General features: G+C 34.5%; 3 protein-coding genes, 1 non-coding gene and 1 pseudogene across 4 annotated transcripts; 2 read left to right on the top strand and 3 right to left on the bottom strand.

Annotated features, from left to right (window-relative positions):
- The first annotated feature begins 341 nt into the window (after positions 1 to 341).
- Positions 342 to 1,016, top strand: LOC120131636 (pollen-specific leucine-rich repeat extensin-like protein 3). Its single transcript, XM_039148587.1, has one exon. It carries the CDS (start codon positions 479 to 481, stop codon positions 914 to 916), a length of 438 nt encoding a protein of 145 aa, XP_039004518.1. The 5' UTR covers positions 342 to 478; the 3' UTR covers positions 917 to 1,016.
- A 7,271-nt stretch (positions 1,017 to 8,287) lies between these two features.
- On the top strand, positions 8,288 to 10,095 carry LOC120131637 (annotated as a pseudogene).
- A 6,384-nt stretch (positions 10,096 to 16,479) lies between these two features.
- TRNAS-GCU lies at positions 16,480 to 16,561 on the bottom strand. The gene has a single exon. It is a non-coding gene; the product is annotated as a tRNA-Ser (tRNA).
- A 503-nt stretch (positions 16,562 to 17,064) lies between these two features.
- LOC120131677 (subtilisin-like protease SBT1.4) lies at positions 17,065 to 19,623 on the bottom strand. The gene has a single exon (XM_039148615.1). It carries the CDS (start codon positions 19,543 to 19,545, stop codon positions 17,236 to 17,238), a length of 2,310 nt encoding a protein of 769 aa, XP_039004546.1. The 5' UTR covers positions 19,546 to 19,623; the 3' UTR covers positions 17,065 to 17,235.
- A 1,083-nt stretch (positions 19,624 to 20,706) lies between these two features.
- LOC120131388 (cation/calcium exchanger 4-like) lies at positions 20,707 to 23,037 on the bottom strand. Its single transcript, XM_039148393.1, has one exon. The coding sequence runs from the start codon at positions 22,799 to 22,801 to the stop codon at positions 20,822 to 20,824; it is 1,980 nt and encodes a 659-aa protein (XP_039004324.1). The 5' UTR covers positions 22,802 to 23,037; the 3' UTR covers positions 20,707 to 20,821.
- Positions 23,038 to 27,954: the final 4,917 nt, after the last annotated feature.

The raw sequence follows: 27,954 nt of genomic DNA, 5'->3' as shown, positions 1-27,954 counted from the left end.
TACTTTATGAAATGTATTTAAAAAAATTCTTGAGTATTTATTTCGGAAATTCAATAATATTATCCTTGTAAAAAACCTTAAATTTTCTTTGCCCGAATCTTCCGCTCATCTTTTCCTACGAGTCTCCCCAAAAGAAAAAGACAAACTTTGAGAAAACACTCACTTTTTTATTCATTTCATAGATCTCTTCGAAACAGGGGGAAGGAATCACAAATATATTCATAAAACATCAGTTTCGTAGGTCCAACCCTAGGTTTCTGTAAGCCTAAATTCTTGACCAAAAAAAAACTCAAGATTTTGAATTGGAGCAGCGGAAGTTGAATACGTCAAAGTATTTGGAAGATACCCTCCAGCTAATGTTGTAAGTCTAACAAGCAAAGGCAAGAATTGGGGTCATACCCAGAAGCTAGAATGCAGCAAAATCCTTGATTTTAATCCCCCCAAAGATTCCGCGTGCTTGCTTAGCTTTTTTGTTATTATGGAACCGCCATTATCACCATCACTTCTGTTTAGTTTCGGCCTTCTCTTTACAGTTTTTCCATATTTTGTTGAATCACAATCATCTAACATAAGTCCGCCGCCACCACCTCCTCCTACACCACCGCCACCGCCAGTTCCTCCTCCTCCGTCGCCCTCTCCGCCACCACCACCACCTTCATCATCGCCTCCGCCAGTTCCTTCTCGGCCATCTCCGCCTCCGGCAGAACACCACCATAATCGAACCAATCATCATAGGTGGCGGCGGCCTCCGCAACATTCACATAATCACAAGGTCAATACGGGGCAAAAGCTTGGGCTTTTGTTCATCGGCATTGCTATCATCTTGCAGTTTGGTGTTGCTGGGTTCTTGGTTTTGAAGAGAAGGCAGCTGTTGAAAGCCAATGGCAAGTACGAGACTTGCTCTTCTTCTTCATGAAACATCCGCCAAGTTTTTGGGTTACATTGGCAATTCAATTCATTTTTAGTGAGTTCTTACTGAGATCATCCGATGAGCCGAGAAAGGGATTACGAATATTGCAGATACGGGTCCTTGCTGAGATCTTCTGTAATGGATAGTTCTTTTATTTGCCATTTTTGCTTGTTTAAGTTTTGTTGCTGTTTGTTCTGTTGATTCTTTCCCTGGTTTGTGTCTAGTTTCTGTGAACTCGGATCGTTATTCTATATGGAAGAATTTTTTTCCAACTTTTTCCTCAAAAGTGTTGTTTAGATCTTTTCGCTAACTTATTTGGACGCTGTACCGATATTAAAAATCATGGAATGGATATAGTGGATTCGATGAACATTTTGATTCAGATTTATTTATTTTGTACCTTGCTTTTTTCTTCCCTATAAGAATAATGCTTCTTGTATCGTTAGCAAAATGCTTATGTTTGTGTGATCCAGAACCTATTGGTTTAGTTGCATCAATGCATCTGCTATGGGGACTAAATGAAGGCCAGACCTTGGATAACTAGACTGTGTAATTGTTACTGAATTTGTGTTGCTTTCTCTTTTTTGTGGGAAGTTAGGTGATGAGATTGAGATATTTTGGCACTGCAAATTTCTCAAGGTTGTCATGAAGTTGAATTGTTTTCATTGATTCTTCAGAAAATTACATGGAGAAATCTGCAAACATACCTGGAATAGAGCAATTACATTTTTGGTTGTCGCTTGTCCCAATCAAACAGGCAAAATTGCTATATATCCATTCTTGTTGGTGGTCTTCTAGGTATACTTTCAAGCCAAGCTTGATTAGTTTTGATGTTATTGAAAGCTGAAACTACACTTCTCTTTTCCTTTAAGATGTGATAATGTAAGAAATTAATTTTTTTTAAAATTAAAGAGTTGTAAACAAGACTGATACAAATCTTGGCTTCTTCTATTACATTTGCGGGTTTGGTGGCCAATGACAATGTAAATTTGGAGAAGAACCTGAACATTCCTAGGTACCATCGGTTTACCAGGGAGGGAGGGTTTGCTTTAAAGATAGTTTAAGCATCCCACTTTAAATCTTGTAATAGCAAGATAGGGCCAATATTAGCAGGGATGAGCTGGTGTGTGGTGAAAATAGTAGATTATCTTTAGTTGATTGATGACAACTAAGAAGTAACCGATCGTCCAATTCTATACTTCGCTTTTGCCTTTTGCTTCATCGGTGATCTGGACATGATAACGCTGTTTAATTTTTTAATCACACTAATCGGGGTCATGGTCATCAGGTGTCATCGACACCTATTCCATGTGGGATTATGAAAATTCAACATACGAATGCATAGAACATATAAAATATTTTTATCTTTATAGTGGACTTAATTTATAATTTTTATCTTTATTATTTTTTTTATCAATTTTGCATTCAAAGTTGTTTAGGGGCATCGTCTAAACCTTTGATGTTTGTTTTGACTAACAGAACGATTAGTCTTTTGCGTTTGTCGACTTCAATAATTTTCATATCAACCAATATTATTGACGTGGCTTGATGATGACGTGTCATTTATTAAAAATAAATAATAAATTATTTAAAATCTTTACTAAATACAACTGTTAGGAAAAATCCCCAAAATTTTGACATAATCCCTTAATCTTGTTGAAATAAATAATAAAATTTTGACAATGTTTTGTAACCGTTGTGTTTAGTAAGTATTTTAATCTAATCCCTTAATCCGCATACTTAGAGGACTCACGATTCTTGTCGTCAAAACGATTAACAGACTTCAAAGGCTAGGATAATATCCATAAACAATTTCAAAGGTTAAATTGATTTAAAAAAATCATATAAGCGAAAATGATAAATTATATCTACTACGATGACAAAAATAAACCTTAAACCTTAATTCTTTATTGAAAATACTTTTGGAGGAAACAATTATGTACAAATTTTTTTCTCTTTCATGTTTGGGTTTTTAATTTTTAAGAAACAATCAAAACAGGGTCAAGTTCTTAAGGCAAACCATACTACTATTACTACTAGCTGAAGGCCCAGCACTGGAAACAAGGAGACCAAACTCTTGCACCGACATCTGCAGTATTCATGAAATATAAATATTCAGACCAAACTCAGTAGGTTCGTTCAACATATAGATTTGGTCTTGGTCATGGTATCGAGTACAATGTTCGAGCACTGCATCCAGATCTAAGCAATCAACAGTGTTTCATATTTTGTAGGATCATCGATCAATTCTTGCCGACATGTAAGGCAAAATGTGAATATGTGTTAATCAAACACAATGCTGATTTTCTTAGCCTGAAATTGAACAATCTCTTTTATATTCTTTTTCAGATAATTAAGGATGGTTCTCCTATGCAATAATTAATTTAGAACGGTTTTAAATTTAAAATATTATTATGTTTAATTTAAAAGATTATAATATTTTATGTTGAAACTTAAAACGTTTTATTAACATGATTTTAGAGTTTATAATCGAAAAAGTTATACATATTTATAATATTTTTATTATAACAAGAGATGATATAAAGAAAAATAATATTTTTAATTTAATTTAAAATATTACTCTATCCATCTTAAAAAATTAAGTTTTTGACAATATTTTCAATCATAAAGTTTTTTTGTATTAAAGTGGTCTAAAGATGCTCCGCCAAAGGTAACCGCTTTTGTGTGGAAAGCAGTGCATCAGAGACTGCCTGTCATGGTAGAGTTGATAAAGAGAGGGGTCAATTGTAATGACCAGTCTGGTTGTCTGTTTTGTAAAAGTGAGTTGGAGGATATTAATCATGTTCTGTGTCATTGTTATGTAATATGGAAAGTTTGGCAACGTTGGTGCAGCTTGTGGAAAGTTAATCTGGTGCTTCCGAAGATTGTTAAACTACTATTAGAGATCTGGTTTTCTCAAAGAATAAGTAGGAGAGTACGGGCTATATGGCAAATTGGTTTTTTTGGATTGATTTGGGTAATCTGGATGTGCAGAAACAAAAACAGATTCAATGGAATTTCTTTTTCGGCAGATCAGATTTTTTACAAAGCCATGCTCCAGATAGGGGTCTGGGCGAATTATCTATGGTCGGTGTTGATTCCATCGGTAAATGATTTCATTCAGAATCCAGAAGCTATAGTCTGCGGCGTTTGTTGATAACGAAACTGAAATGATGGTTTGTTCAATAATAAATCGCTATGCAAATATCAGATTTAGGCATAGGCCTTGGTATATTTTGCTTTCTGGCGCAACGTTATTGGTTGGACACTCGGTTCTCTTTTTTTTAGGAATCTATTCTGTTGTTCGTATGGAATGTTGGCAGTTGTTTATTTTTTAGCGTTCAAGTTCAGATTGTTGGTGTGTAGTTTATTCGTGATGGGGTCTAAAGCAGACTGCCGCGGAAACTCTACATCGAGTTCTGTAATTTTGCAGGCTGTCTTCTTTGTAACTGGTTTGGTAAGGTGTTATTTGCATACATTTCACTGTCTGTCTGTTTCATTGTGATGGGTGATAAGCATAGGTATTACGGGGATTTTTTTCTTCTCTCTTCTAGCTGTTGTGATACAAATAATGTTTAATGGAGTTTTATGGGGATATGCTTTACTTTGTGTGTCTCCTTGGAGTTCACTGTTTCGTGTTGATCTGTTCTAGGCGTTGTGCATATACAGCTTTTTGTTTTGAGACGGTTGCTGCAATTGTTGGGCTAGCTAAGAGTTCACGGTTCTGTTTCGATAGGGGCCTGGTTGCCTTCTATGATGGGTGGTTGTTTTAATTACTGGACACATTCTGAGTGGTGCTTATATCATTAGGGAATATTGTAGTCGTTCCTAGTGTCTGCTCCTGTGTTGGTGGAATGTAGTGTCTGTTGTATTCTGTTTTGTTTGGTACTACGTCATCTGGGGAGCTGGTATGCCTGTGCCTGCTGTTATTGTAGTTGAGTGTTTGGAATGAGGAGTCAAGGTCTGCTGATGTTTTCTAAGGAAGGGTTTGTGATGTTGTTTTTCCTTGGTTTTGGGTGGATTGTATTTTCAACGTATTGTGTAGTGTTTGAGTTTAACAGTTGTGGTATGTATTCTATGATACAAACATGGACACCTCCACTTAGGTTTAGGGAGGTTTTTTAATGAGGTCCATGTTTGTGTCTGATTTTGTATTTGACTCGATTCTTAAATACAAAATCAACCTCTTTCAAAAAAAAATCTGTTTTTACTTTTTTTTAACATTATATTAATAAATTGTATTTTAAACTCGTACATAAAGTGTCCTAAAATTAATGTCGGTCGATACATGACTGTTAAAAATGATTTAAAATGATACCCCATCACCATGATAATTCAGTTGTGTTTTATTACTACTATAATGAAACAAATTCTACTTTTTACTTGATACGACATCGTCAAGCATGGATTGTCAAAAATCGAAATCATTAAGGTTTGAGTGCTCCGGTCCCTTCAAATATCAAAAGCTTGGAAATGTACATATATGGATTGGATAATTTGAGGCCCGGCGGCGCCGGCCAAGGCATGTGGCATTTCAATCAACCTCGCATATTTCAGGTTGACTACGCAGCCAAAAAAATTTAGAATTTATTTGATATTTAATACACATCGTTATGTATGAGAGTAAAACTAATTATACTAAAACCATATTAGAAATATATTCCAAATTATTGAGTTGAGAAACAACAAAGAAGGGTCCGACTTAAATACTTAATACCTAGAACATTAAAGTTTTTTTATTAGTATTTTTTTCGTGATCTCCTACATTTTCAAAGTATGCATCAATTGACTAATAAATTAATTCAACAACACTAATAATAAGTGAAATAATATATATATTGGATATAAGTTTGATATGTGTAGGGATGTAAATAAACAGAATGTTAAGTGAATTGTTAGTTAATCGTTCGTATAACGTTGGTTTATAAAGCTAAATAAACGTGTATAGACAAAAATTTAATGTTCATTTAATAAATGAACGAACATGAACATAGGCGTGTTCAGTTCGTTTATGTTCACAAATGAGCTCGTTTATTTTTTTCATATTTTTCATATTAGTCAAAGTACATACTAAATTGAATCTATAATGAAATTTGGAGTTTAAACTATGAATCATAAGAAGTTTAAGCACTAGTTGTGTAGTTTTATCATTTCCCTATTATAACACAAAAAATTATCTTTTTAGTCCCTCTCTTTTCCCTTTTATTCTAAATGAACATTTGTCGAACGATAAACATACTCTAAATGAACATGTTCGCAAACAATAAATGAACGCTAAACGAACATATTCGCGAATGATAAACGAATATGTCCATGAACGCTAAACGGACATATAACAAACATGTTCGTGAACATTTAAACGAATATGTTCACGAACATTAACAAACACGTTTGCGAACGTTAAATAAACGAACAACTTCAAAAATAAATAAAGGAAAACGAACACGATACTAAAAAATTAAACAAACACGAACCAAACATGAACACCTTCAAAATTAAATAAACAAACATGAACACAACCTTATTCGTTCAAGCTCGATTCATTTACACCCCTAGATATGTGAATAAATTATTTCTATTTTTAACTAAATATAAAAAAATATGAAAAAGTAAAGATTGTTGGAGGAGTGCAAATAGATTGTTGAGATTAACTCATTATTTTTTTAGTAATTTTTTTATTTTCTTTAGTTAATCCTAGTCATCAATTTTTTATTATTTTTTATATTTTTTATTATCATTTTTCCTTTATATTTTTTTTATATATTTTATAATTTAGGATTATTTATTTCAATAATACATCTTTCATATTAAAAAAAACTACATCTTTCATATCGAAAATACTTCCAAAAGTCTAATGGATGATTCAATTACGGGCAAACGGCCCCAAAGAAGGGCATTTTTAAAGTCTAAATGTGCTTTTGTTGCATAATAACATAAGACTTGATAAAAGTGAAAACAAAATCTAAAGAAACAAAAAGGCAGAGTCAATGGTCATTTCATCCTTAGTTAGTGCTACACTCTCCACTCGTGACATAGGGGGGGAATGGCTTGGTGTTCTTGAATTATACACATCCTTGCAGTTGTGAACATTTCAACATTCCACAAAAAACGAAAGAAAGAAGAGAGACCTGGGAGACTTTTCTCGGCCATGATAGTAACATAATAGGAACGGGTGGTACTGATCGTCCCGACTCACATTATCAAGTCATCGTGTTGAAATCTGTACGGGCCATACATCGGTGAGCGACGGTGGTGAAATATACAACCTGACCAATTTAAGGAACAAACACTGGAGAAAGTGAAGCAGGAGAGCCTATAATTTAATATCAGCACGTACATATATATATTTTATGTAGCCAACTAGCTGGTAAACTGGTTATTTAAACAGCGGGCTTGTTTTAGATAGCACTGCAGTTATTTAGTTTGAGCCGCATGTTTTGGATTTTGACACCTGCTCGTTGATGGTTTTCTTATAAAAACTCCAACTGTTTAGTTAGGTTATTAGGTGGTTGATCAAGACGTGTATATCCCTATTTTATACACAAATTGCAGGAATTAAAAGAGTCTTACCTGACTTTTGATGCGTCACCTTAGTCTAATATAACCATCTTATCCATTACTTTGAGCAAACCTCTGGTTTTTGACATTTACTTATCCGGTTTCATTAATATATCAGATCTGTGGTCTGGTTATAAGCAAGAAGAAGGTGACACAGATCAGGGTTCGTGGAGCAAATGATCTAGTGTGAAAAGACCGAAAACTCCAAAGATTAACTATTCATTTTTGGCTTATGAAATACGAAAAATGCAGCTTTCATATCCTGTCCCCCACTCCCGCTCACAAAAGCGATACAGGAACGTGTGCAGAAGAGCCAATAGCCACGAGGACAAGTGAAATCATAACTGTTCTCAACCATCAGCCCGTTCAGATTGCAGCCTCCAAGAAACCAGCTACGAAACTACATAGAACCTTAAATTCATGCATATGACTAAAACCAAACACACCAATTGATGACGTTATTTTCTGTCTTTTAATAATTTGAACTATGGAATAGCTTTTCTGCCGATACATAATCCTTTTCGCCTAGTCATTAGGTTGCAACCCCAAAGTCAATCCACTTTTCGGTCAGTATGGAGACTTTGATTCCCGGAATTCATTATTTAAAAGCAACGAGGCTTGGGAGACAATATTGAGAATCCTGGGATCAGACAAGAGGTGTTGGTTATGGTCAGGTCATCCGTCTTTTGATCCAATCACATTTATTATTATAAGTATTCTTATTTTTCCTTTCCTGCCTAGCCATATTTAAATCCCCTTTGAGGATCAGTTGGGAGCCTAACACACACAAACGAAAAGAAACAACTTTCAATAAAAAAAATGAAGCTCAAAAGGTTTTTGTCTTGGAAAAACATTCTCCCGAATTGAATCAAACCCCAGGTGCCATCCTCAGGGCCAAAAGTTCATCCTTCGAAACGATGTTCTAGCCAAAGTCTATCACTCTCTGATATTAGCGACTGTGACTCTCCACTTTTACTGAGTGATCTGTCCAATTCTCTTGTGAGCCTTCATGTGTTTACACTAAGGAGCTCGAACTGGTAACTCATAAGTTCTCCAAAAGTAATCTTCTTGGTGACGGTGGATTTGGACCTGTTTACAAAGGGTTCATCGATGACAATCTCAGACCCGGTTTGAAGGCTCAATCTGTTGCTGTGAAGGTCCTTAATTTGGATGGCACACAAGGGCAAAGGGAATGGCTGGTAAGCATTTTTATGTTACTGTTTCAATGCTGTTCGTGATGAATTTGTGTTGAATATAGTAAATATGACCAGTAATTCTGATTTTCTTTCTTTTTTTCACAGGCTGAAGTTATTTTCTTGGGACAACTAAAGCACCTCCACCTGGTGAACTTAATTGGATATTGCTACGAGGATGAACACGGGCTTCTGGTATATGAATACATGGAACGTGGTAGCTTGGAACATCAGCTATTTAAAAGTTAGTTCTGCGCTCTTCAACTTTTTTAACATTTGAATCAATATAATCTTGTTCTCAGAACTGATAATCGTATAATTCTTGTCTTTAATGCAGGAATATGGTCCATCATTGCCTTGGCTAACTAGACTGAAAATTGTCGCTGGAACTGCAAAAGGCCTAGCTTTCCTCCATGAAGAAGAGAAGCCAGTCATATACCGGGATTTCAAAACTTCAAACATTTTATTAGACTTGGTAAAAAAAATACAGCCCTTGGCGTTGCCTTAATACTATCAGTTAAAGACTAAAGAGAAACTGATAAGGTTTACTTTATTGCCAGGCTTACAATGCCAAGGTATCTAATTTTGGATTGGCAACTGACGGTCCAGTAGAAGAAGAAACTCATGTTACGACTTCCGTCATGGGCACCAAAGGCTATGCCGCTCCCGAATATATATCGACCGGTAGTTACAACAGTTCAACTTATCTCTATTCTACTTATATCAGTCTTGAATTCATAATAATAATAATAATAGTCGATATGGACTAATGTGATTTATGGCTTTTCAGGGCATTTGACGACTATATGCAATGTGTTCAGCTTTGGAGTGGTACTTCTAGAGCTTCTGACAGGAAGACGATCGGTGGACAAGACCCGACCTGGTGGAGAGAAGAGCCTTGTGGAATGGGCAAGGCCACTTTTGAAGGACCCTCATAAACTCCACGGAATAATGGACCCAAGACTGGAAGGACAATATTCAATTGAGGGGGCTAGGAAGGCTGCTGCATTAGCTTACCAGTGTCTTAGCAATCACCCCAAATCTAGACCAACTATGCGCAACGTGGTCAAGGCATTACAGCCTCTCCTAGACTTCACTGACATCCCAATTGACACCTTTGTTTACGTGGTCTCAACTCAGGACGAGGAGCCGATTGCTCAGAAGATTGAAGAAAGATACGAGAAGCAATGCAATGAAGTAAAAGCGAGAAAAATGGTGGTGGAAAAGAGGAAAAGGAAAACCGAATCCCTCGCCGAAAAGGTCGAAACCATAGACGTCCATTTAAACCATCAAGGTCTCGGACTTTCTATTCAGACACTGATTGGTATAAAACTCTAGGGTCTAGTTTGTATTCTCCCAAGCACTAGAGATACCAAGCCAATTTACCATACTTTTAATCACACTGTACATCAAGATTTCCATTTTCTACTTAAAGAGTCGATGGAATAATATAAATCCCTATTCTTTCGCTTGTTGTTAAACTCAACGCATTCTGCCATAGGATCCTTATCCCCACCAGTGTTTCCATATCTTTTCCTAAGAAAAAACGTGTTTTCTCTACACTGAAAAAACAGACGCCGTTTGCTAATAAACAGATGTTCTAAAATTGTTCTTATAGTTATAAATAAAAATGATCAAAATTATCTACACATTCAATATATATTCAAAACGGAGATGCTTAATCAATATCATATTTCACAAATTGGACAAGGATTAGCAAGTAATTTTCGGAAAGAACTGCATCCATCAATGCCCTAATCTTTTTTTTTCCTAAACAATTTCTGCTTAGGGGAGGTGAAAAGCAATTTTTGTTTCATTGGTATTGAATCCACGACCTAAAAAAGAAGAGAGACGTTAGCCTAGAGTTTTTAACTATTTTATCAAGAGATTACTGACTATTTTTAAGTAGGTAGGAAGAAAGGAAATATTAGATTTTTGGGTAAATTATGTGTTTAGTACCTAAACTATCAATGTTGATCCGTTTTAATTAGTACATAAACTTTTAATTTTTTCAAAACCATACCTAAAATTTAGTTTTATATTTCATTTTAGTACTCTGCCGTTAAAAATTTTAGTTTTTGTTTCATTTTAGTATTTTCTATTCAAAATTTAACATTAAAAAATTAAAAGTTTAGGTACTAAAATGGATAAAAATTGATAGTTTATGTACTAAACACGTTAAGTTTTTAACGGTGGGTACTAAAATAAAATAATAAGTAAGCGTTCGGTATTTTTTTGAAAAAAATGAAAGTTTAGGTACTGAAATGGACATAAGCTGATAGTTTGAGCATTAAATGCGTAGTTTCCCCTAGATTTTTTCAACAAACCCCAAGGCAATATGCATTTGCACCATTAGAAGTGGGCCTTTGCATGCATAACAAGGCCGAAGGCTTGTAGCTTTGCCCCGTTGCAACTTGAGGCAGCTCGTTAATGTCAATCTTATTCAAAGGAAAAAAACAACACACACACACACCCCTAATTATCGTATGATATTCGATTTGGCTCATCTATATTATTTGGGGCTTATGATGTGACTACTTTTTTAGATCACCAGATAGAGACAGAAGCAACTCTTGATAGAATTTATTTCATCTGTATCATTTGTTCTTTTTAAAAAGGATAATTTATATATTTTTATATTAATTCCACGTAATTAAAAGTATTATTCGTAAAATTATAATTACTTTTTGTTTATAGTAAAATCATAATTAAAGTGTTTAATATTTGTCGGTCGAACCACTGGTTGCCTGGCCTGGGCTTTAACACCATGGCCAGTTGAGTAAGAGATCAACGGCTGGCACTTGCATTTATAAATTAAACGACTAAAAATACTGTTTCGCTTCAACATGATTGTCTTCATCTGGTAAAAAACAAAGCATGTGCCCAAACTAGTTGAAATATGAAACGGCATTTTTTATTTAAAACATTTTTGGATCACATGATCTTTGGGTTATCAACAACAGTGATTTATATTTCTATGAGGCAAATTGACCAGAATGTCGAGGCCAAGTAGTTGGCACACAGAGACTTGTTGAACCGTATCCTCTGTGGTCGGGATCTTATCAGGGAATTTATTTTTTTATACTTTGTTTTCCCTTGAGAAAATCATCAGCATGTGCGCCGAGTACAGTACTCCATGTGCTTGAGAATGCCTATTTATTGTTGAATAATTTAATTTCATGATTTTGTAAGATACATCAGCGCAGTATAAGAGGTATGCTACTTTGTTGACCCAGGTGAATTCTTTTAGCATATTATATATTTTCATTTTTGGTAGGTAATAAAATGTGTTTGAACCTAATATTAAACAAGCATATTTAATCAGCTCATTCAATTGATTATTTATGTTCTCTAAACCTACTACAAACAAGCTTTTTTTTTAAATCTATTCCCTCTAAATAAGATTAGATTTAAATTTTGTAAAAAAAATAATTTATAAGATCAATGGTAATGGGTCATTCCCCTGGAACACGTGGACGTAATCGTTCGCATTCACTCTTAGTAATCTAAGAGTTTTGAATATGTTCGTGAGTTATCAAGTAATTTCTCCATACGTTAGAACCAGTTGTCTAGTCAAATATTGTTTTAAGATTGTAGTGTAAAGAAAGCAAAAGAACGCATTGATTCCCATGAAAACAGCCCTGGTTTTTTACCTTTAAAATGAAACTGCTAACGTATATTCCACTCAAATTTCCCATCTTGGCAGCTCTGGTAAAGTTATCAATTTTCTTACCCCCCCCCCTGTTTGTTTACCGGTAAAATACAGGTAGAAAATTAGCAATCTTGAAAAGCAATGGAACAAAGGAAATAATAGCATCTTCAGTAACACATCTTATATAGATTTTGATAACATGAGCCCTGCAGAAAATAAAAGAGAAAGCTGAAAGGAAAAAAACTTAAAGAAACCCCTAGAGGGGGGGAAAAGAAAGAAAATGCAAAAATGATTCAAAAGAAATAGGGTCGAGGACGATCTGATCCAGTGGCGGAAGGGTAGCTAGCGAAGGAAACGCCCATGACGGGGACAGCGAAAGTGGACTCCATAAACATTCTTTGATGTAAAGCCTCAACGGCTGAACCTGCTTCAACGAGGTCCTTAACCAAATCGTTGTAATATTTCTTCATCTTCCTCCACATGCAGCTATACTGCAACTTCAGCCACCTTAGCCTCATCTTCTTCAAAACTTTCACTATCAAAAGCCCTCGCCGTGGCTTCTTCCCACCAAGTCGAACAGTGGGTAACTTATTATGGCGCCTCAGGCGTAGGAATAAAACCCTCCGCCGTGCCTGGCATCGAGATGCGGTGATTACATGGGTCTGACGGGGAGGTTTGGTGGTGGTGGTTTGCTGATCTACGGCCATATTGGTGGAAGGTTGTGGACGTAGAGAAGGGAACACAGAGAGTTGGTTTATATGAGACGGGAGAGAGAGTCGAATATATGCAGACAAAATCATCAGAGAGCATGGCCTTCCCTCGGCTTGTGTTATAACTTATCATTCAACCATTAACATCATCTTCGTTTGTGTGTGTGTGTTTTTTATATAAATAAATTAAGTACGTTACAAAACAACGTCATAATTAAAATAATAAGGGCTGATTTCTAAAAAAAAATAGGATCAAAGTATTTATTTAGTTACTAGATCTTTTTATATTTCTATTCTAATTATAAAATTTTATTTTTTTATTTTAATCATCTAAATTTTGGGGGGAATTGTTGTTGTTCCTAAATATTACAGGTTCAAACACCAGAAACTACAGTAAATTAATGTTTATTGTCAAATAATTAAGAGTATTTATAATAAATATTATTTTATAATCACTTTAATTTAATTAAGAAAATCTTTTGAAAAAGAAATTCACTCAATCTTTAGGGTCGGTTTTTTTCACTAAAAGTATTTTCTGTAAAATGAATTACATTTTCTGAAAAATATTTTACGATGTTTGGAAGAAGTTTTGTAAATCATTTTCACTAGTTGATGAATTTTTTAAAAATTATTTATTACAAATATTAAATACAATATTTTAAATAATTAAATTTTATACTCACTTCGTCCTATAAAACTATCTCTTATTTAAAATAATACTCACCTCGTCCTATAAAAACCATCTTTTGTTGACTTTTAAAAAGTCAAAATTTTTAAACTTTGACTTGAATTATTTTAAATATTTAAATAATTAAATTTTATAAAATGTATATTTAAAAATTGCTTAATTAACAGTTTTTAAAATATATTTTTTACATATTTTTATTAATTATAAATTTTAAATAATAATTAGTTAAAATTTAAAAAAAATTTGACAAAAAAGTCAATAATGAACAGTTTTTATAGGAAAGAGGGGTATTATTTAATATAAAACTTATTATTATTATTTTTAAAATATTATAATAAAATATTTATTATTATTAAAATATTATTTTTATACCAACAATTAGTTGGTCTAGTGGGTGTAAAATTATTTCTATAATTTTATAAACAAAAATATTAATATTAATACAATTTATTAAAATAAAATATTATAAATTATATTAATTATTTATAAAAATGATAGTATTTTATTATATTTTAAAAAGTATTAGTTAATATATTTTATTATAAGGCACTAGATCCCTTAAGCAAAGTCAGAGGTTCGAATCCTAACGATTGCGAATAGAGCAATCTGGATTGGGATGGTCGCCCTTGTCTCTATAGTACCCGATTTGGATTAGTTAATTAATAAATCGGATACCGGTGATTATACTAAAAAATATTATTTCTATAATTTTATAAACAAAATATTAATATTAATACAATTTATTAAAATAAAATATTATAAATTATATTAATTATTTATAAAAGTGATAGTATTATATTATATTTTAAAAAGTATTAGTTAATATATTTTAAATATCTTTATTAAAATATTATTATATTATTATATAATGTTAAATGCATAAGTAATATTATTCATTATTAATAATTTAATAATATTATTTCTATGAAATTAATAATAATATAAATTTATTAATAATTTATATATTATTGAAATAAAAATATAATATCTTACATTATTATAATATAATTGAGTATTTTATTATAATATAAAAAATATAATATTATATTACTAGAAATATTAATAAATATATTTTAATAATTAATATTTTGATTAAAATGATATTAAAATATTTTATTAATATTAAATTTATAAAATAAAATTATTTTGAGTGTTTATTCTTTTGGAGTTAAAAGTTTAGAAAATAATTTACGAAAAATTAGAACGCAAGTCATTTTCCAAAAAACAAAAAACCAAAAGATATTATGTTGATCAGAAAAATATTTTATAATGACCAATCAATTTTCCTCTAACTAAATACTGAAAAATAAAAATAAAATCGAAAAATATTTTACGTGAAACAAACAAACCTTAGTAACAGAAGATATAAGAAATTATATATTCTTTGATCCCAGCTTTATTAACTTCGCTCTTGTTTTCCATGAGATTCAAGTAGTAAACCAATAACGAATGTGTGTCAAGTGCGAATAAATCCGACCAGATAAATGGGCAACGCCTAGGATTATATATTAGTGTTGATTATGAATTAAAGCTATAAAAGAATTCCCACATTATAACTTGCCTAATTATGATGGTAATATCACGGAGTTTTGGAAGATGGTACCGGTAGAGTTATCTTAAAGTATGGATATATCAAGGGAAAGGGAGAGTAGGTAGGAGCTATTGTTTCTTTGAAAATTTTAAATTATTATATATTTTAATTATTTTTTAATATATTTTACTAATAATTTTTATCTTTAAAATTTAGAAGTTCATTCCTTCTAATACTGTTTGTCCTATGTTGAAGCATGATAGTTAATTAACAAATAAATTTATAAAATGTAGCCATCGAATCCATAAATCCAAACCCATAGGCTTTACTACTAATTTAGCGGATCCATCTCCCTCTGTCTCGGGATCAGCAGCTTTGTGAATTGGTCCCTTCTTTAATTAGGTCCAAGTAACCATGAACGTAAACAAACCAAACTCTCAATGTCCATGCCACGTACTCTAAATAAGGCCCACCCTTTTCCTCAACTCCCTATATAATATTGGATATGGAAACATTGTATTACTTTTTCAAAAACACAACACATAAATAGATGCACCATGGTGTTTTGCAACAATGAAACAAGACCCTTTTATGTGGCAGGTCAGGTGGTATAGCTAAAATGCTGCAAATCAATCTAAGCGTGTATCTAAACATATAAGAGCAAGGGACATTGATGCCACGTGTGCAGTGAATCCAGTCATCCCGTATTTACATTTTTCAGATGGGGTTAATTAGCTTGCACATCTCATTGACATATGTGCAGATTCAGAAAGAAATTATTGTTTCAAACAGGTGATTATGCAAGAGAAATGAGAGAGAACATAAATTTCGAGCCTCGCTTTATCTGGTATTGGCCGTGTATGTTGAGATAGAACCATCCTGTAAAGGCCAATTCAGAACACCATATTAGTTTTCGGAGTAGATAGGTTGAAATCTTGTTATGCTTGGGGACTGCAAAAAGTACTTGGAGCTGCCTTTGTTATCAAATGCTGTCACCTATCAGGCATGAAGCTATTGGCACCAGACTGTCAAATAGCCACTCTAAATACCTTTGTTATGAACTTTCTTGCAACGTCTTGAAATCGTCAGCTTTTGCAAAAAGCTATACCTGATGGATAAGGAACGGGTAATTCATGATACTACTTTTGCAAAGAAATGTGATCATAAATATTTAGTGAGCGAGTGTATTATCTACCCTCTCAAATTTGAAATGGAAAAAAAAGGGTATAAAGTCCAACGACGCCTGAGAGATTCGAACTCTCGCGGGGAAACCCCATGTACTTAGCAGGCACACGCCTTAACCACTCGGCCAAAGCGTCGTTGCTGATTGCATCGATTAAATGATGAAATTATTTATTGTTATAATTTTAAATTTCAAACGTAAGGTAACTCCTGGGTACTGACTACATAAAACACATGTATATGCATTTACCTTTCCATTTTAAAGATTTGTTGAATGGTTATTTAGTGGAAAGTTTGAAATTTATATCTTCATACTTTTCAAATGCTTATACAATTACATTAAATTTTAATTAGTTTAGATATAATGCATGCGTTTCTGCTTCATACTTCATTATAATAAACAAATCTAAAACTTTAAATTCATATCAAACATAATTATAAATTTTTTGGTTGATGATAAACTCGTCAATTAATTAAACCAAATTAGATTGAATTGTATTAGTTTTGACTCAAATTACTTCTTATCCATGTTATTGAGAATCTTGATATTTTAGAATTGATTTGGATATATTCATACTATTGGGCATTTTATTATGAAAAAAGAGCCTTTTGATTGTGGAGATATTGTGACATGCAATCCTGGAAAATTGGTCCTTGGATATTTTTATCAACAAAAAACAAGCATTGATTTATGATGATAAAAACTGAAATTACATACTGATGAAGAATATGCAGGAGCCCCCATCGATTAGCTATGGGTGATGATGGGTCCTCCTTGCTTTGCTTTATTTACAGCATCTCGGTCTGCAAATCAAATGGAATCCTTCAGTCCCTCAACCCACCTAACAGCTACTGGACTCCTCACACGATGAACTCCGTCGAACCACTCAATCGACCCAAATGCTGAACCAACAGCAGACAAGGCCAAGCCATTGCTTGCAAATGTGACCTCGTAGCCCAGCTTTTGGTTTTCATTGCTGAATTCGAGCTTACTCGGGGAAACGCTGATTTCAACGCCTGGTGGGGCATTCACTTTAGCTTCATAAATGGCATCGGCTGAAGTTCCGACGTTCTTCACCGTCCTTTTATACTTAACTACGTGACTATTAGAATCGAAAACAACAGAGAATGATGGGTAATTCAGGTCGCCCGGTGTAGCCAATTTCCCTTCGCATGTATCTAAGCCAGTAGGATCCTTGACAAAAACTGCAATCCGGTTCAAGTCATAGCCGATGGAGCAAAGGAATGCAATGTACTCGTTATATTCGATATCATATACCAATCCAGGGTCAAGAGCTCGGTTGGGATTGACATGGCCGGCTCCATGAACAAATGGTGATGATTCTTCCCCGGTTGCAAGATCCTTAATGGTACTTCCCGAATTATCTAAAGTGTTAGCGGTTGTCATCAAGGCAGATTTAATGGCAGCAGGTGACCAATTGGAATACGCCTTTTTAAGCAGAGCAGCCAGTCCACTCACATGAGGACATGACATTGAAGTACCTGAAACTATGTTAAAATCAACTCTTCTTGGATCGATGTCCAAATCCGTTGGTGCAGCAAAACCACTCCATCCAGCCAATATATTAACCCCCGGAGCAATGACATCTGGTTTGAGAATCTCCGGGGTCAAATGGTTCGGACCACGGCTTGAAAAAGCAGCGACCTTTGGAGCAGGTGGTGAAGGGCCTATCACGGTTCCACGGAACAAAATTGTAGCCGTTGGAAACTGACTCCTTTTGACGTACTCCCGTATCTTATCACCGGCTATCTGGCCAACTTCGGTGCTGGCAATGAGATGAGCATCGGCGAGGAGTTCTTCACCACTCTCAGCAGTGTTTGCCAGTATCATTCCTAGCCCACCAGCATACTTCACTGCAGCTCCTTTTTCAACTCTAGCATTCCCTCCCCTGTCACAAACAACGATTTTGCCTTGAACCTTGGATGGACTTATACTCCCCATATAACAATACCTGTTACCAACATCACCAGCATAAACCAAACGAAGCTTGTAATCAGGTAAAGGGGAACCAGAATACAGTGAAACCCCGCCAAAAGTCCTGCCATCTCCGAGAACTACATCGGCCGGAAACTCTCGGTCGATCGTGGAAGCCCCTACCGTTAGAATCCAAGGCGCAATGTTAGTAGCAGTGTAGGGAGCAGGACCGGAATTCCCGGCAGAACATGAAACAACAATACCATGACTGGCAGCACCAAAAGATCCGATTGCTATGGAATCATGGTCATATTGAGGGGCATATCCAGTGGCCCCCACGGATAAAGAAATCACATCGACTCCATCCGCAGTTGCTTGGTCCATAGCCGCGAGTATATCGGAATCAAAACAACCCAAGCTCCAACAAATCTTGTAAGCAGCAATCCTAGCTTTTGCAGCTATACCACGAGCCTCCCCGCGTGCAAATCCGAAAAGGCTGGCGTTAGAGACCACAGATCCAGCAGCAGTTGAAGCAGTATGCGTGCCGTGGCCTTCAGTATCCCGTGGAGACTTGGATTCTTTCGTTTCATCCATTGGACTTCCAAGATAAGACTCGTAGCCTTTGAGAAAGGCTCTTGCACCGATTATTTTCCGGTTACAAGCTGAAGCAGGGAAATCAGGTCCCGTTTCACATATTCCTTTCCAGGTACCGGGAACAGGGGAAAGCCCGTAATCGGAAAAACTGGGGCGTTCAGGCCATATTCCGGTATCCAAAACTCCGATGATAACACCATCGCCATAATTGGAGTTTTGCCAAAGACCAACACCTTCGGAAAGGCCTAAAAAGTGAGGGGTACGAGTAGTGTGGATATGACGAACCTGGTCAGGAACTACAGAAAGAATTCCGGGAAGTCCCCTGAGCTTATCTGCCTGAGCAGCCGTGAGGCGAGCGGAGAAGCCATTGATGACGAGTTCATAGGAGTAGATGAGCTGGATAGGGTGAGGGGAAGGAGGGAGAGAATGGAGGATGGAAAAGTACCAGTGATGGTGAGAGGAGAAAAGGGCAGGCTTGTGTGATTTTGAGACGTGGATGATGAAGTTTTCTGGACGGTCTGCTGATAAGAACGAGTACGATAAAGGGATGGAAAGGAGAGAAAGGGAGAAGAAGAAGAAAGATGCAGCCATGGAGATTGGTGTGAGTTAATTCCGTTCCAGGGAAATTGGAGGCGACAATTGTTAGGGTAACCCGGTTCAGCCTCAAAGGAAAGAATAAGTAGGATGTACAATACAAGGAAGGAAATTGCGTCCAAAGTCGTATACTAGTACACGTTGCTATCCGACACACATCCTGCAAAACTTTTGTACTTGATAGGTATTTATTTAAATAAAAAATAGAGTTTATTTCGTGTAAAACTTGGGTTTCAAAAGTATTGGCTACCAGTTCCTGGTTGATCCATATTGTCTCTAAAATCCAAAAGTGAGTTTGAGAATTGGGATTGATAATGATAATATTAGAATTATTGTTGAGGAGAGAAGGAAGGTTCGGGTGGGTCCAACAGGCATAATTATAGTGAAGAATGAAAGTTGAATAGGCTACAAGCAATCATGCAAATATCTTATGGATAATGGATGGTCAGTCAGTGGTTCATAACAATGCTGATTTTTGTTAAAGGGTTGTGACAGTGGATTAACTTTATGAAAACTAAAAACCAGAAAGTCGTGGCTACATAGTGATGACCACTGCTTCACATCTCCCATGTTGCTTTTGTTATACAGTTGGGGAATATTTATCATCTCTCTGCCTTTTGGGACCAAAGTAACAGCTTTGGTTCCCAGCTCCCAACAACATCCGAATTACATGCAACTGTTAATATTACACAGCTAAGCGCTACATCAAACTGAAATATGGGTTTCCACTCCCAAGGAACAGAAACCAACAAATTTTGCAGTTGGATTCACTACGAATCAACTCCAATAAACCTTCAGCTGGGTTTTAAACATATCGAATGACAAGTTATCCTTATACGTTCACATATTTTCAGGGATTGATGTCATTCATCTTGCACCTCTGTTTAGATTCATAGTTCACCGTTTAAGACTTCTTCTTTTTTTACAAATGAAAGGAACAATAGGATCTTAAGGAAACGAGACTTGGTCAAACTTCATACCATTATTCAAGATTTGTTGTATAGGCACTCATTTTCGTTGCACAATCATATGACTGGTTTTCCAAGTATGAGGACGGGCAGCATGAACATTAAACATGACTTACTTCAAAAGAAAGGGTAGAGAGAATACCGTTTAAGTGGAAGGCAAATTTTTACAGCAAACACCGAGGGTCCACAGTGAATTCAATAAGATCACGCCTTACGTAGTGTCCAAGATACAACAATGGATTTTCTATGAACATAGAACATGTGATATAAACGATACTCCTAATTACAACCAAACAGAAATCAACTTAAACCCTAAGTGATAGAAATCCCATGGCACTGCTCAACCTGAGAAAAAGAAATAACAGATAGAGCATTACAAGACCCACTCCTAAAATCTTGCCGGGGCACATGTCATTCCGAGGCAAGACGACGAGTGCCCAGATTAGTCCCAACATGAGAAAGACTATGGTATAGAACAAGCTGCTATCTGGTGGAATCAAGTATGGAGAAGGACTCTTCGACCAAGCTCCGAGCAGCATTGAAATACCCAAACCAACAAGTGTGTTGAACATGGGACCAGCATAGCAGCCTGAAAAGGCAATCTGTACACCATCATCCCCATTCATTGCTAGAGCAACATTCGACACCAAATCACCCATTGAATTGCCCCACGCCAGGATAGTTACTCCGAGAATGGACGGGTTAATTCCAAAAATCACACCGAATGCTACCAATAGAGCAACAAGCTCATTAGCAATCATATAGAACCACGCAATGCTCATAAGAAATCCACCTAATACCCAAGGAATTAAGAACCTCTGAGGTGGATGATCAGATAAAGTATGCTGATATGCAAGAATGCCAAGAGCGCAACCAACTGCAATACCAACACACCATGCAATCACCCGGCTGTTAGAGCCCACATCACATTGGCTGTTCCACAGAAAAGCCATTAGAATGGGAGCCAATGAAGCGCTAGCTACAGCATATGGTTTTGACCATGATTCCTGTTCGACTAAAGGAATTGTTAGCCGCCTAGGAATTGTCAATGGCAGCTCCAGGAGCGAAATTAACTTGGAACATGAAAATGATGAGTCATTTGCTTCCGTAACGTTTTCTGTCCAACCCCATGGAGGCCTTTCTTCATCAACTGAATTAAACTTCATGAAGTTGTTTGAATATATAGCCACGTTTGAAGCCCACATCCACTGTGGCAGGGAACTAGGGAGCTGGGGTGGATCATTTTCGGTGTCCATATCAAGCAGAGAACTATAAGCAAAAATATCCTCTTCGCTTCCTTGTAAAACTGGACTTCCTCGGACAGGAAGCAAAGGAGTAACGACATCCAGTTTCAACCCCCTTGCATGTTTCCTGAGAATCTCATTTGCAGCCACAGAAATTGCATAAATCACATATATCATGACAAATGCCATAGCACCAGCGACACTGACCTTACCAATTACCAATACGATCATAAGCGAAATGAGAGTAAAAAGGAAGAAACAGATATCTCTGATAAAGCATCTTTTATCGATCTGGATCCTCTTCTCCGCTACACAGAGGGAAACAGCCCCTACAACAACACAAGTAACAAAAACTGCTCCACCCAACACACTATTAAGACCCACTTTACCCGTATCTGTCCCCAAAAAGGCGGCGATACTCGCAAACACATCCGGCGCCCCATTCCCCAATGGAAGGAGTGCAACCCCAGCAACAGTTGGAGGCAACCTAAGCAGATGTGAAAGCTTCTCCAATGAACAGCAAAAGTAATCTGCTGCAGTGTTGCCCAGTAGATAAAACAAAGCAACAAGCCAAAAGCCCAATATAGCATAACCTGCTATCCTAAATTCTCCACAACTACAATAGAAAAACTTAATGTAATCAAAGAATCCATCCGAAGAACAATGTGGATTAGCTTTCAAGAACTCACATTGATTAACAAAACCCTTGTGATCAAACAATCCAGAACACAAGCCAGGGTCGCTCGTGCTTACATTCAAGTCCTCTTGAGCATTCTTAACATCTGCACTTGATGAATTCACATCAAGTTCACTAATTTTTCGATGAATTACATTAAAATGATCAAACCCATCAGTGAAACCAGCTCCCTCAGTCACATGATTAATAAGCCGAGACGATTGGCGAATATGAGGGTTCCTTAAGAAATCAGACCGGGTGTAGAATAAGAAAAATAGGATCAAAGCAGATAACCCATTAAAAATTCCATGAACTTTGGGGTTTTTTGAAGTATAGAGAAAATAATTCCTTTTTGAGAATCTCATTATCTAAGCTAAAACCTGAAACTATCCCCAAATTCCTAGAAAGAGGAATTAGACTAGGGTTTTCAGCAAAGGAGCTATGAAAACCCAGCCCTTCGAATTAAGAAGAGAAATTGAATTATGGAATTGGGATACTTACCAATCACCAAAGCCGCTAAATTAATGATCTCCTAGGTGGGAAACATAAGCAGCAAAGATTGAGGGTTTGAACTTCGAAGATTTAAAGATAAAATGAAATTCGACCGGTTTTGTTGTTGTTGTTCTGTTTCTTTCTTTCGCGGGTTTTACCTTCTTTTTGGGGTACACGGCCTATTTTATATTTCAGACTTTTAAATTACGCTTTTTTAGGGTAAAATACACTGGTGACCACTCAACTATTGTCAAAAACCATTTTGATCAAGGATGTTTCAATTTGATTAAACAGACTATCAAACTATTTAAATGATTCAATCAGGCCACCCGCCATTAACGGTTAACGAAAAGGGTGACGTGGTAGTTAAAATATTTTGTTATAATTACACAATTGATTCATATTACTTATATATTCTTCAATTTGATCCTCATTTTAATAAATTAAAAATAATGACACATGTTATCATTCGATTGGAGGATTTTATATTTTAATAAATTAAAATAATTATAAAAAGTTAAGATAAAAATAAAATATATTTTTAAGTAAAGATAAAATAAAATATATATTTTTTATATTTAATAAGTTAAAACAAAACTAAAAGATATTTTAAAATTTAAGATATATGAAATATTAGTATTAACTTTGAGTAAGGCATTTACGCATGAAGAAACAACATATATATTATTTATTGTCCAAAGTTGAACAAATGATAGCTTTGGCTCTTAGTATTGCTTGCCCACTTTGTTTCATGGATTTATTTTCTTTGAAGACACGCCACTCTTTTATTGGAGGAAAATAAATCTATTAAATTAAAAATAAATTAAAATAAATTTAATCTTTCAATCAAATGATGACGCATATTATTATTCTAATTTATTAAAATGAGGACCAAATTAAAAAAATATACAAGTAACATGAATTTTGTAATTATACCAAAATATTTTATCTGTCACGTCACCTATTTCCTTAACGGTTAAGGACGGATGACTTGATTGAATCATTTAAATAGTTGGGTAATCTATTTAATCAAATTAAAATATTAGTGGTCAAACTGATTTTTTTACCAGGCCGCTCACTTTCCAAATTATATAGAATTGTATGATTTGTATCCATCCATCAACTTCATTTGGATGGACGTCCTCTATTTATTGGATGCGCTGTTTGTGGAGACGGTGAAAACATTATTTCACTAAAAATATTATACATTATTTTTTTAATTAATTACTAGTATCTAATTTATTGATTGACTAACTCAAATCAGGTACGACAGAGGTTAGGACGACTCTCCATACCTAGTTTATTTTATTCGTAAACGTTAGAGTTTGAATCCCTGACCTCACTTAAAGAATATATTATCTCATCCTACTAAAACAGCTGATTATTAAGTATATACGTCACTTTTATATCCACCTCATCATTATTCTTATTAAAGTTATAATTTCTTTAATCTAGACGTAAAAATCGTTACTCTCCAGTTTTATTTTAATATCAGAGATACTAATAAATTTGTTGCACCATCTTTTATTACTTTATCGATGTATATATTCTCAAGGTCTTTTGAAAAACTTAAAATATTAAATGAAAATATATTACTTTTTAGGTTTGGGATTTTTTCGTATTTAAAGGTTTTAGTGTATTTGTTTGAAAATTTGAATGTGAGAGAGAGGTATTATTTCAAGAAAACGAACACAATACCCTAAAACTCTTCATATTAAACTACTATAGAAAGCAATCAAAGTATTAGTATTTTGAACATTTGGATGAATTTTCATTGATATTAAATTGTTTTCATGAAAATCAATCTGAAGAGAAGAAAGATGAGTGAAATATAAATGTTTCAGTATCAATGTAATTGTAAATGGTGATCGACGACAATCAACCGTCAACAACTATTGAAAGTTTAACTCTTAAAATTTAAGTGTTCTTCAATTTAAAAATAAAATCGATACACAAATTACAGGACTTACATAATTCAATAAATGACATAATTTTAAGCACCAATATATTTACTCAAAACGATATTGTTTTATTTACATTATCGCGTTAACAAAAACAATTCATGTCAACACAATATTTACTTCTTAACAATCCAATGATATAATTAAACTCAAAACTGAAACTTAAAACTAAAATCACATCAATTTATAATTTAATATAAATGTGAAAAAAACTAAAATTTAATTATAAATAATATAGTTTACCCTATATCTATATTATATAAACTACTGCGAAACGTACATAGAGAAACAAAGTCCTAATTAGAGGCCAAGAATGAAGGAATTTACCCGTCATTGTTCACGACAAAGGGTCGTGCCTCCCTACAATCCTGTGTGTTTTAGAAATAATAATATTTATATATAATGGTACGTTCCCAGCAGATTCATAATCATGCCCTTCCTACCAAATCACAAACCTTAATGCAAAAACAAACTCCTAATATTTATATATAATATTTATATATAATGATACGATCTTATTTTTCGTAAGTCATTTTTATAAACTTTTCACTTCAAAACATAAATATTCAAAATATTGTTATTTTATATATTTTATATTAATATATTATTTTTAGTATCATTTTAATAAAAATATTAATTTTTAAATTATGTTTATTGATAATTTTAATAATATAATATTATATGTTTATTATTATAATCATATTAGTACTCTTATAAAATTATAAATTTATTTTAATAATATATTTAATAATTTATTAATACTATTAATATTATTTGTTAATTTCAATAAAAAATATTATTGAATTGTTGAATATTTAAAATATACTCCTTAAAATGTAATAAAATAATCTTATATTAATAAATAATTTATAATAATTTTATTTCAATAAAATATAATAGTATTAATATTTTATTTATAAAATTATATATAGAATATTTTAATAACAAGATTGACACAAATAATATTAAATTAATTGTTCTAATATTTTAAAAATAATATTATTATTTTGTTAATAAATAAGACTGTTTATTGTATTTGATGCTTATAAGAAAGAATTTTTAAAAAGAGAAAATAAACGCATTGATCAAAAATCCCATATAATATACGATTTTAACCAACTTTTTTCGGATTTGCCAAAATGACCAACAAAATCGCAATGCGATCGCTAATTCACAACGCGATCTCCATTATCGCAAATCAGTTTCCAGATTCGCAACGCGATTATGACTATCGCAATGCAATTTTCCAATTTCGCGTTGCGATTTTCCCAATTCGCAATGCGAATAAGTAAATCGCAATGCGAATTTGGAAAACCGCAATGCGATACTGACTATCGCAACGCGATTCTACATATCGCAACGCGATTCTGACTATCGCAACGAAATAATACAGAATCGCAATGCGATTTTCAAAGCGCCATTAGTATCGCAACGCGTATTTTATTTTCAAATTCCAAATATGAATATTAATATATTAGAACACTGAACCATCCACAGTATATCCCGTAATCGCAACTCATAACCTAAAACCTAAAATCACAACTCAGTCCCATCTCCATCTCTCACTCTTTACGGCGACATTCATCCCCATCTCCGACGAAATCCGTCCCCATCACCGACGAAATCCGTCTATCTCCATCTCTCAGAGCCATCCTCACAATCATTCACGGTCAGAAATGGAAAATCAACCAAATCAACCACCGAGGGTTAGTTCTTTTAATTATTTTTATTTTGAAATTTTTGCATTATTATTAGGTTTTTCATATTGAAATTGATGATAAGTTTACTGGTAATTTCAATAATAGATTAACCATTTCATTTAGATTGCTTATTAAATTCATTTGATTGCTGCCAATACTGCTAAATTGTTTAGTCTTTAACCCTGTGAAGTTAGTATTTGTCTTTGTTTTGTCTTTTGGTTGAAGTAATGCAATCCATTCAAGTTTCAATTTTAGTATTTGAAACCGAGAATCGCAACACGAAATGAGAATCGCAACGACAAAATGATTATCGCAACACGAAAATGACTATCGCAACGCGGAAATGACTATCGCAACGAGAGAATCGCAATACGAATTAAAATTGCAACGCGAAACCAAATTCGCGTTGCGATTTTCATTTCCGCATTGCGATTTTCTCGTTGCGATTTCAATTCGCATTGCGATTATCTCGTTGCGATAGTCATTTTCGCGTTGCGATAGTCATTTTCTCGTTGCGATTTTAAGTTTCAGAAACTATTCTTCTTCTGCAAATTGAAACTTGAATGAATTGCATTACTTCAACCAAAAAACAAAGACAAATACTAAATTCATAGTGTTGTAAATTTAAGTTTGAAGAATAAACTACTACTCTTTATGTTTATTGTTCTTGGTATATCTTCACAGTGTAGTTTTTGGTATATCTAACTTGGTATGTTTATTGTTTTTGTAGAACTTTTATTCGGCTCAATTGACCTTAAGAAATAAAGTAAGCCTGGCCAAAACAATTGCGTCGAAGCTTTCACCTGCACAAAAAAATGTTTGAGGATACTTGCTTCGGGCCATGGCTGAAAGTACAACATCCGGGTGGAGATGCGATGTTGACACACCTGTTTCTTCAAACCATGACTAGCGATCTACCAGAGACTATACAACGTCGTGATGAAGAGATATGGTTTGATTTTCCACCGGCATATACGTGTTTTGGGCGGGAGGAGTTTTGCTTAATCACCGGTCTACGCTTCGGACACGATGATGTAGGTCGGTACACTAGACATATTACCCGCCCATCATGGTTATCCCGGGTTTTTCCTGAGCTGTCAATGGAGAAGCCGAATCTACACGTGGAAGACTTGATGAGATTATTGAATAAGAAAGATGGTTTTACTCGGATGGATGACCTCGATGTTGTTCGAGTATGCCTTCTAATACTTTTGCATGACGACTTTTTAGGCAGAGAGGCCAGACAACCTATTCCTAATGATCTAATTAAATTGGTAGAGGACCTAAATGCATGGAACCTGTTTCCGTGGGGTTCGTATTTATGGAAAGCTACATGGAATAAGTTATCGTCTGCCTTTGATGATC

This window comes from Hibiscus syriacus, unplaced genomic scaffold (assembly GCF_006381635.1).
Source record: "Hibiscus syriacus cultivar Baekdansim isolate YM2019G1 unplaced genomic scaffold, ASM638163v2 tig00110556_pilon, whole genome shotgun sequence".
Classification (NCBI taxonomy): Eukaryota; Viridiplantae; Streptophyta; class Magnoliopsida; order Malvales; family Malvaceae; genus Hibiscus; species Hibiscus syriacus.
The sequence above is the reverse complement of the archived record's forward strand: the minus strand, read 5'-3'. Positions and strand labels throughout refer to the sequence as shown.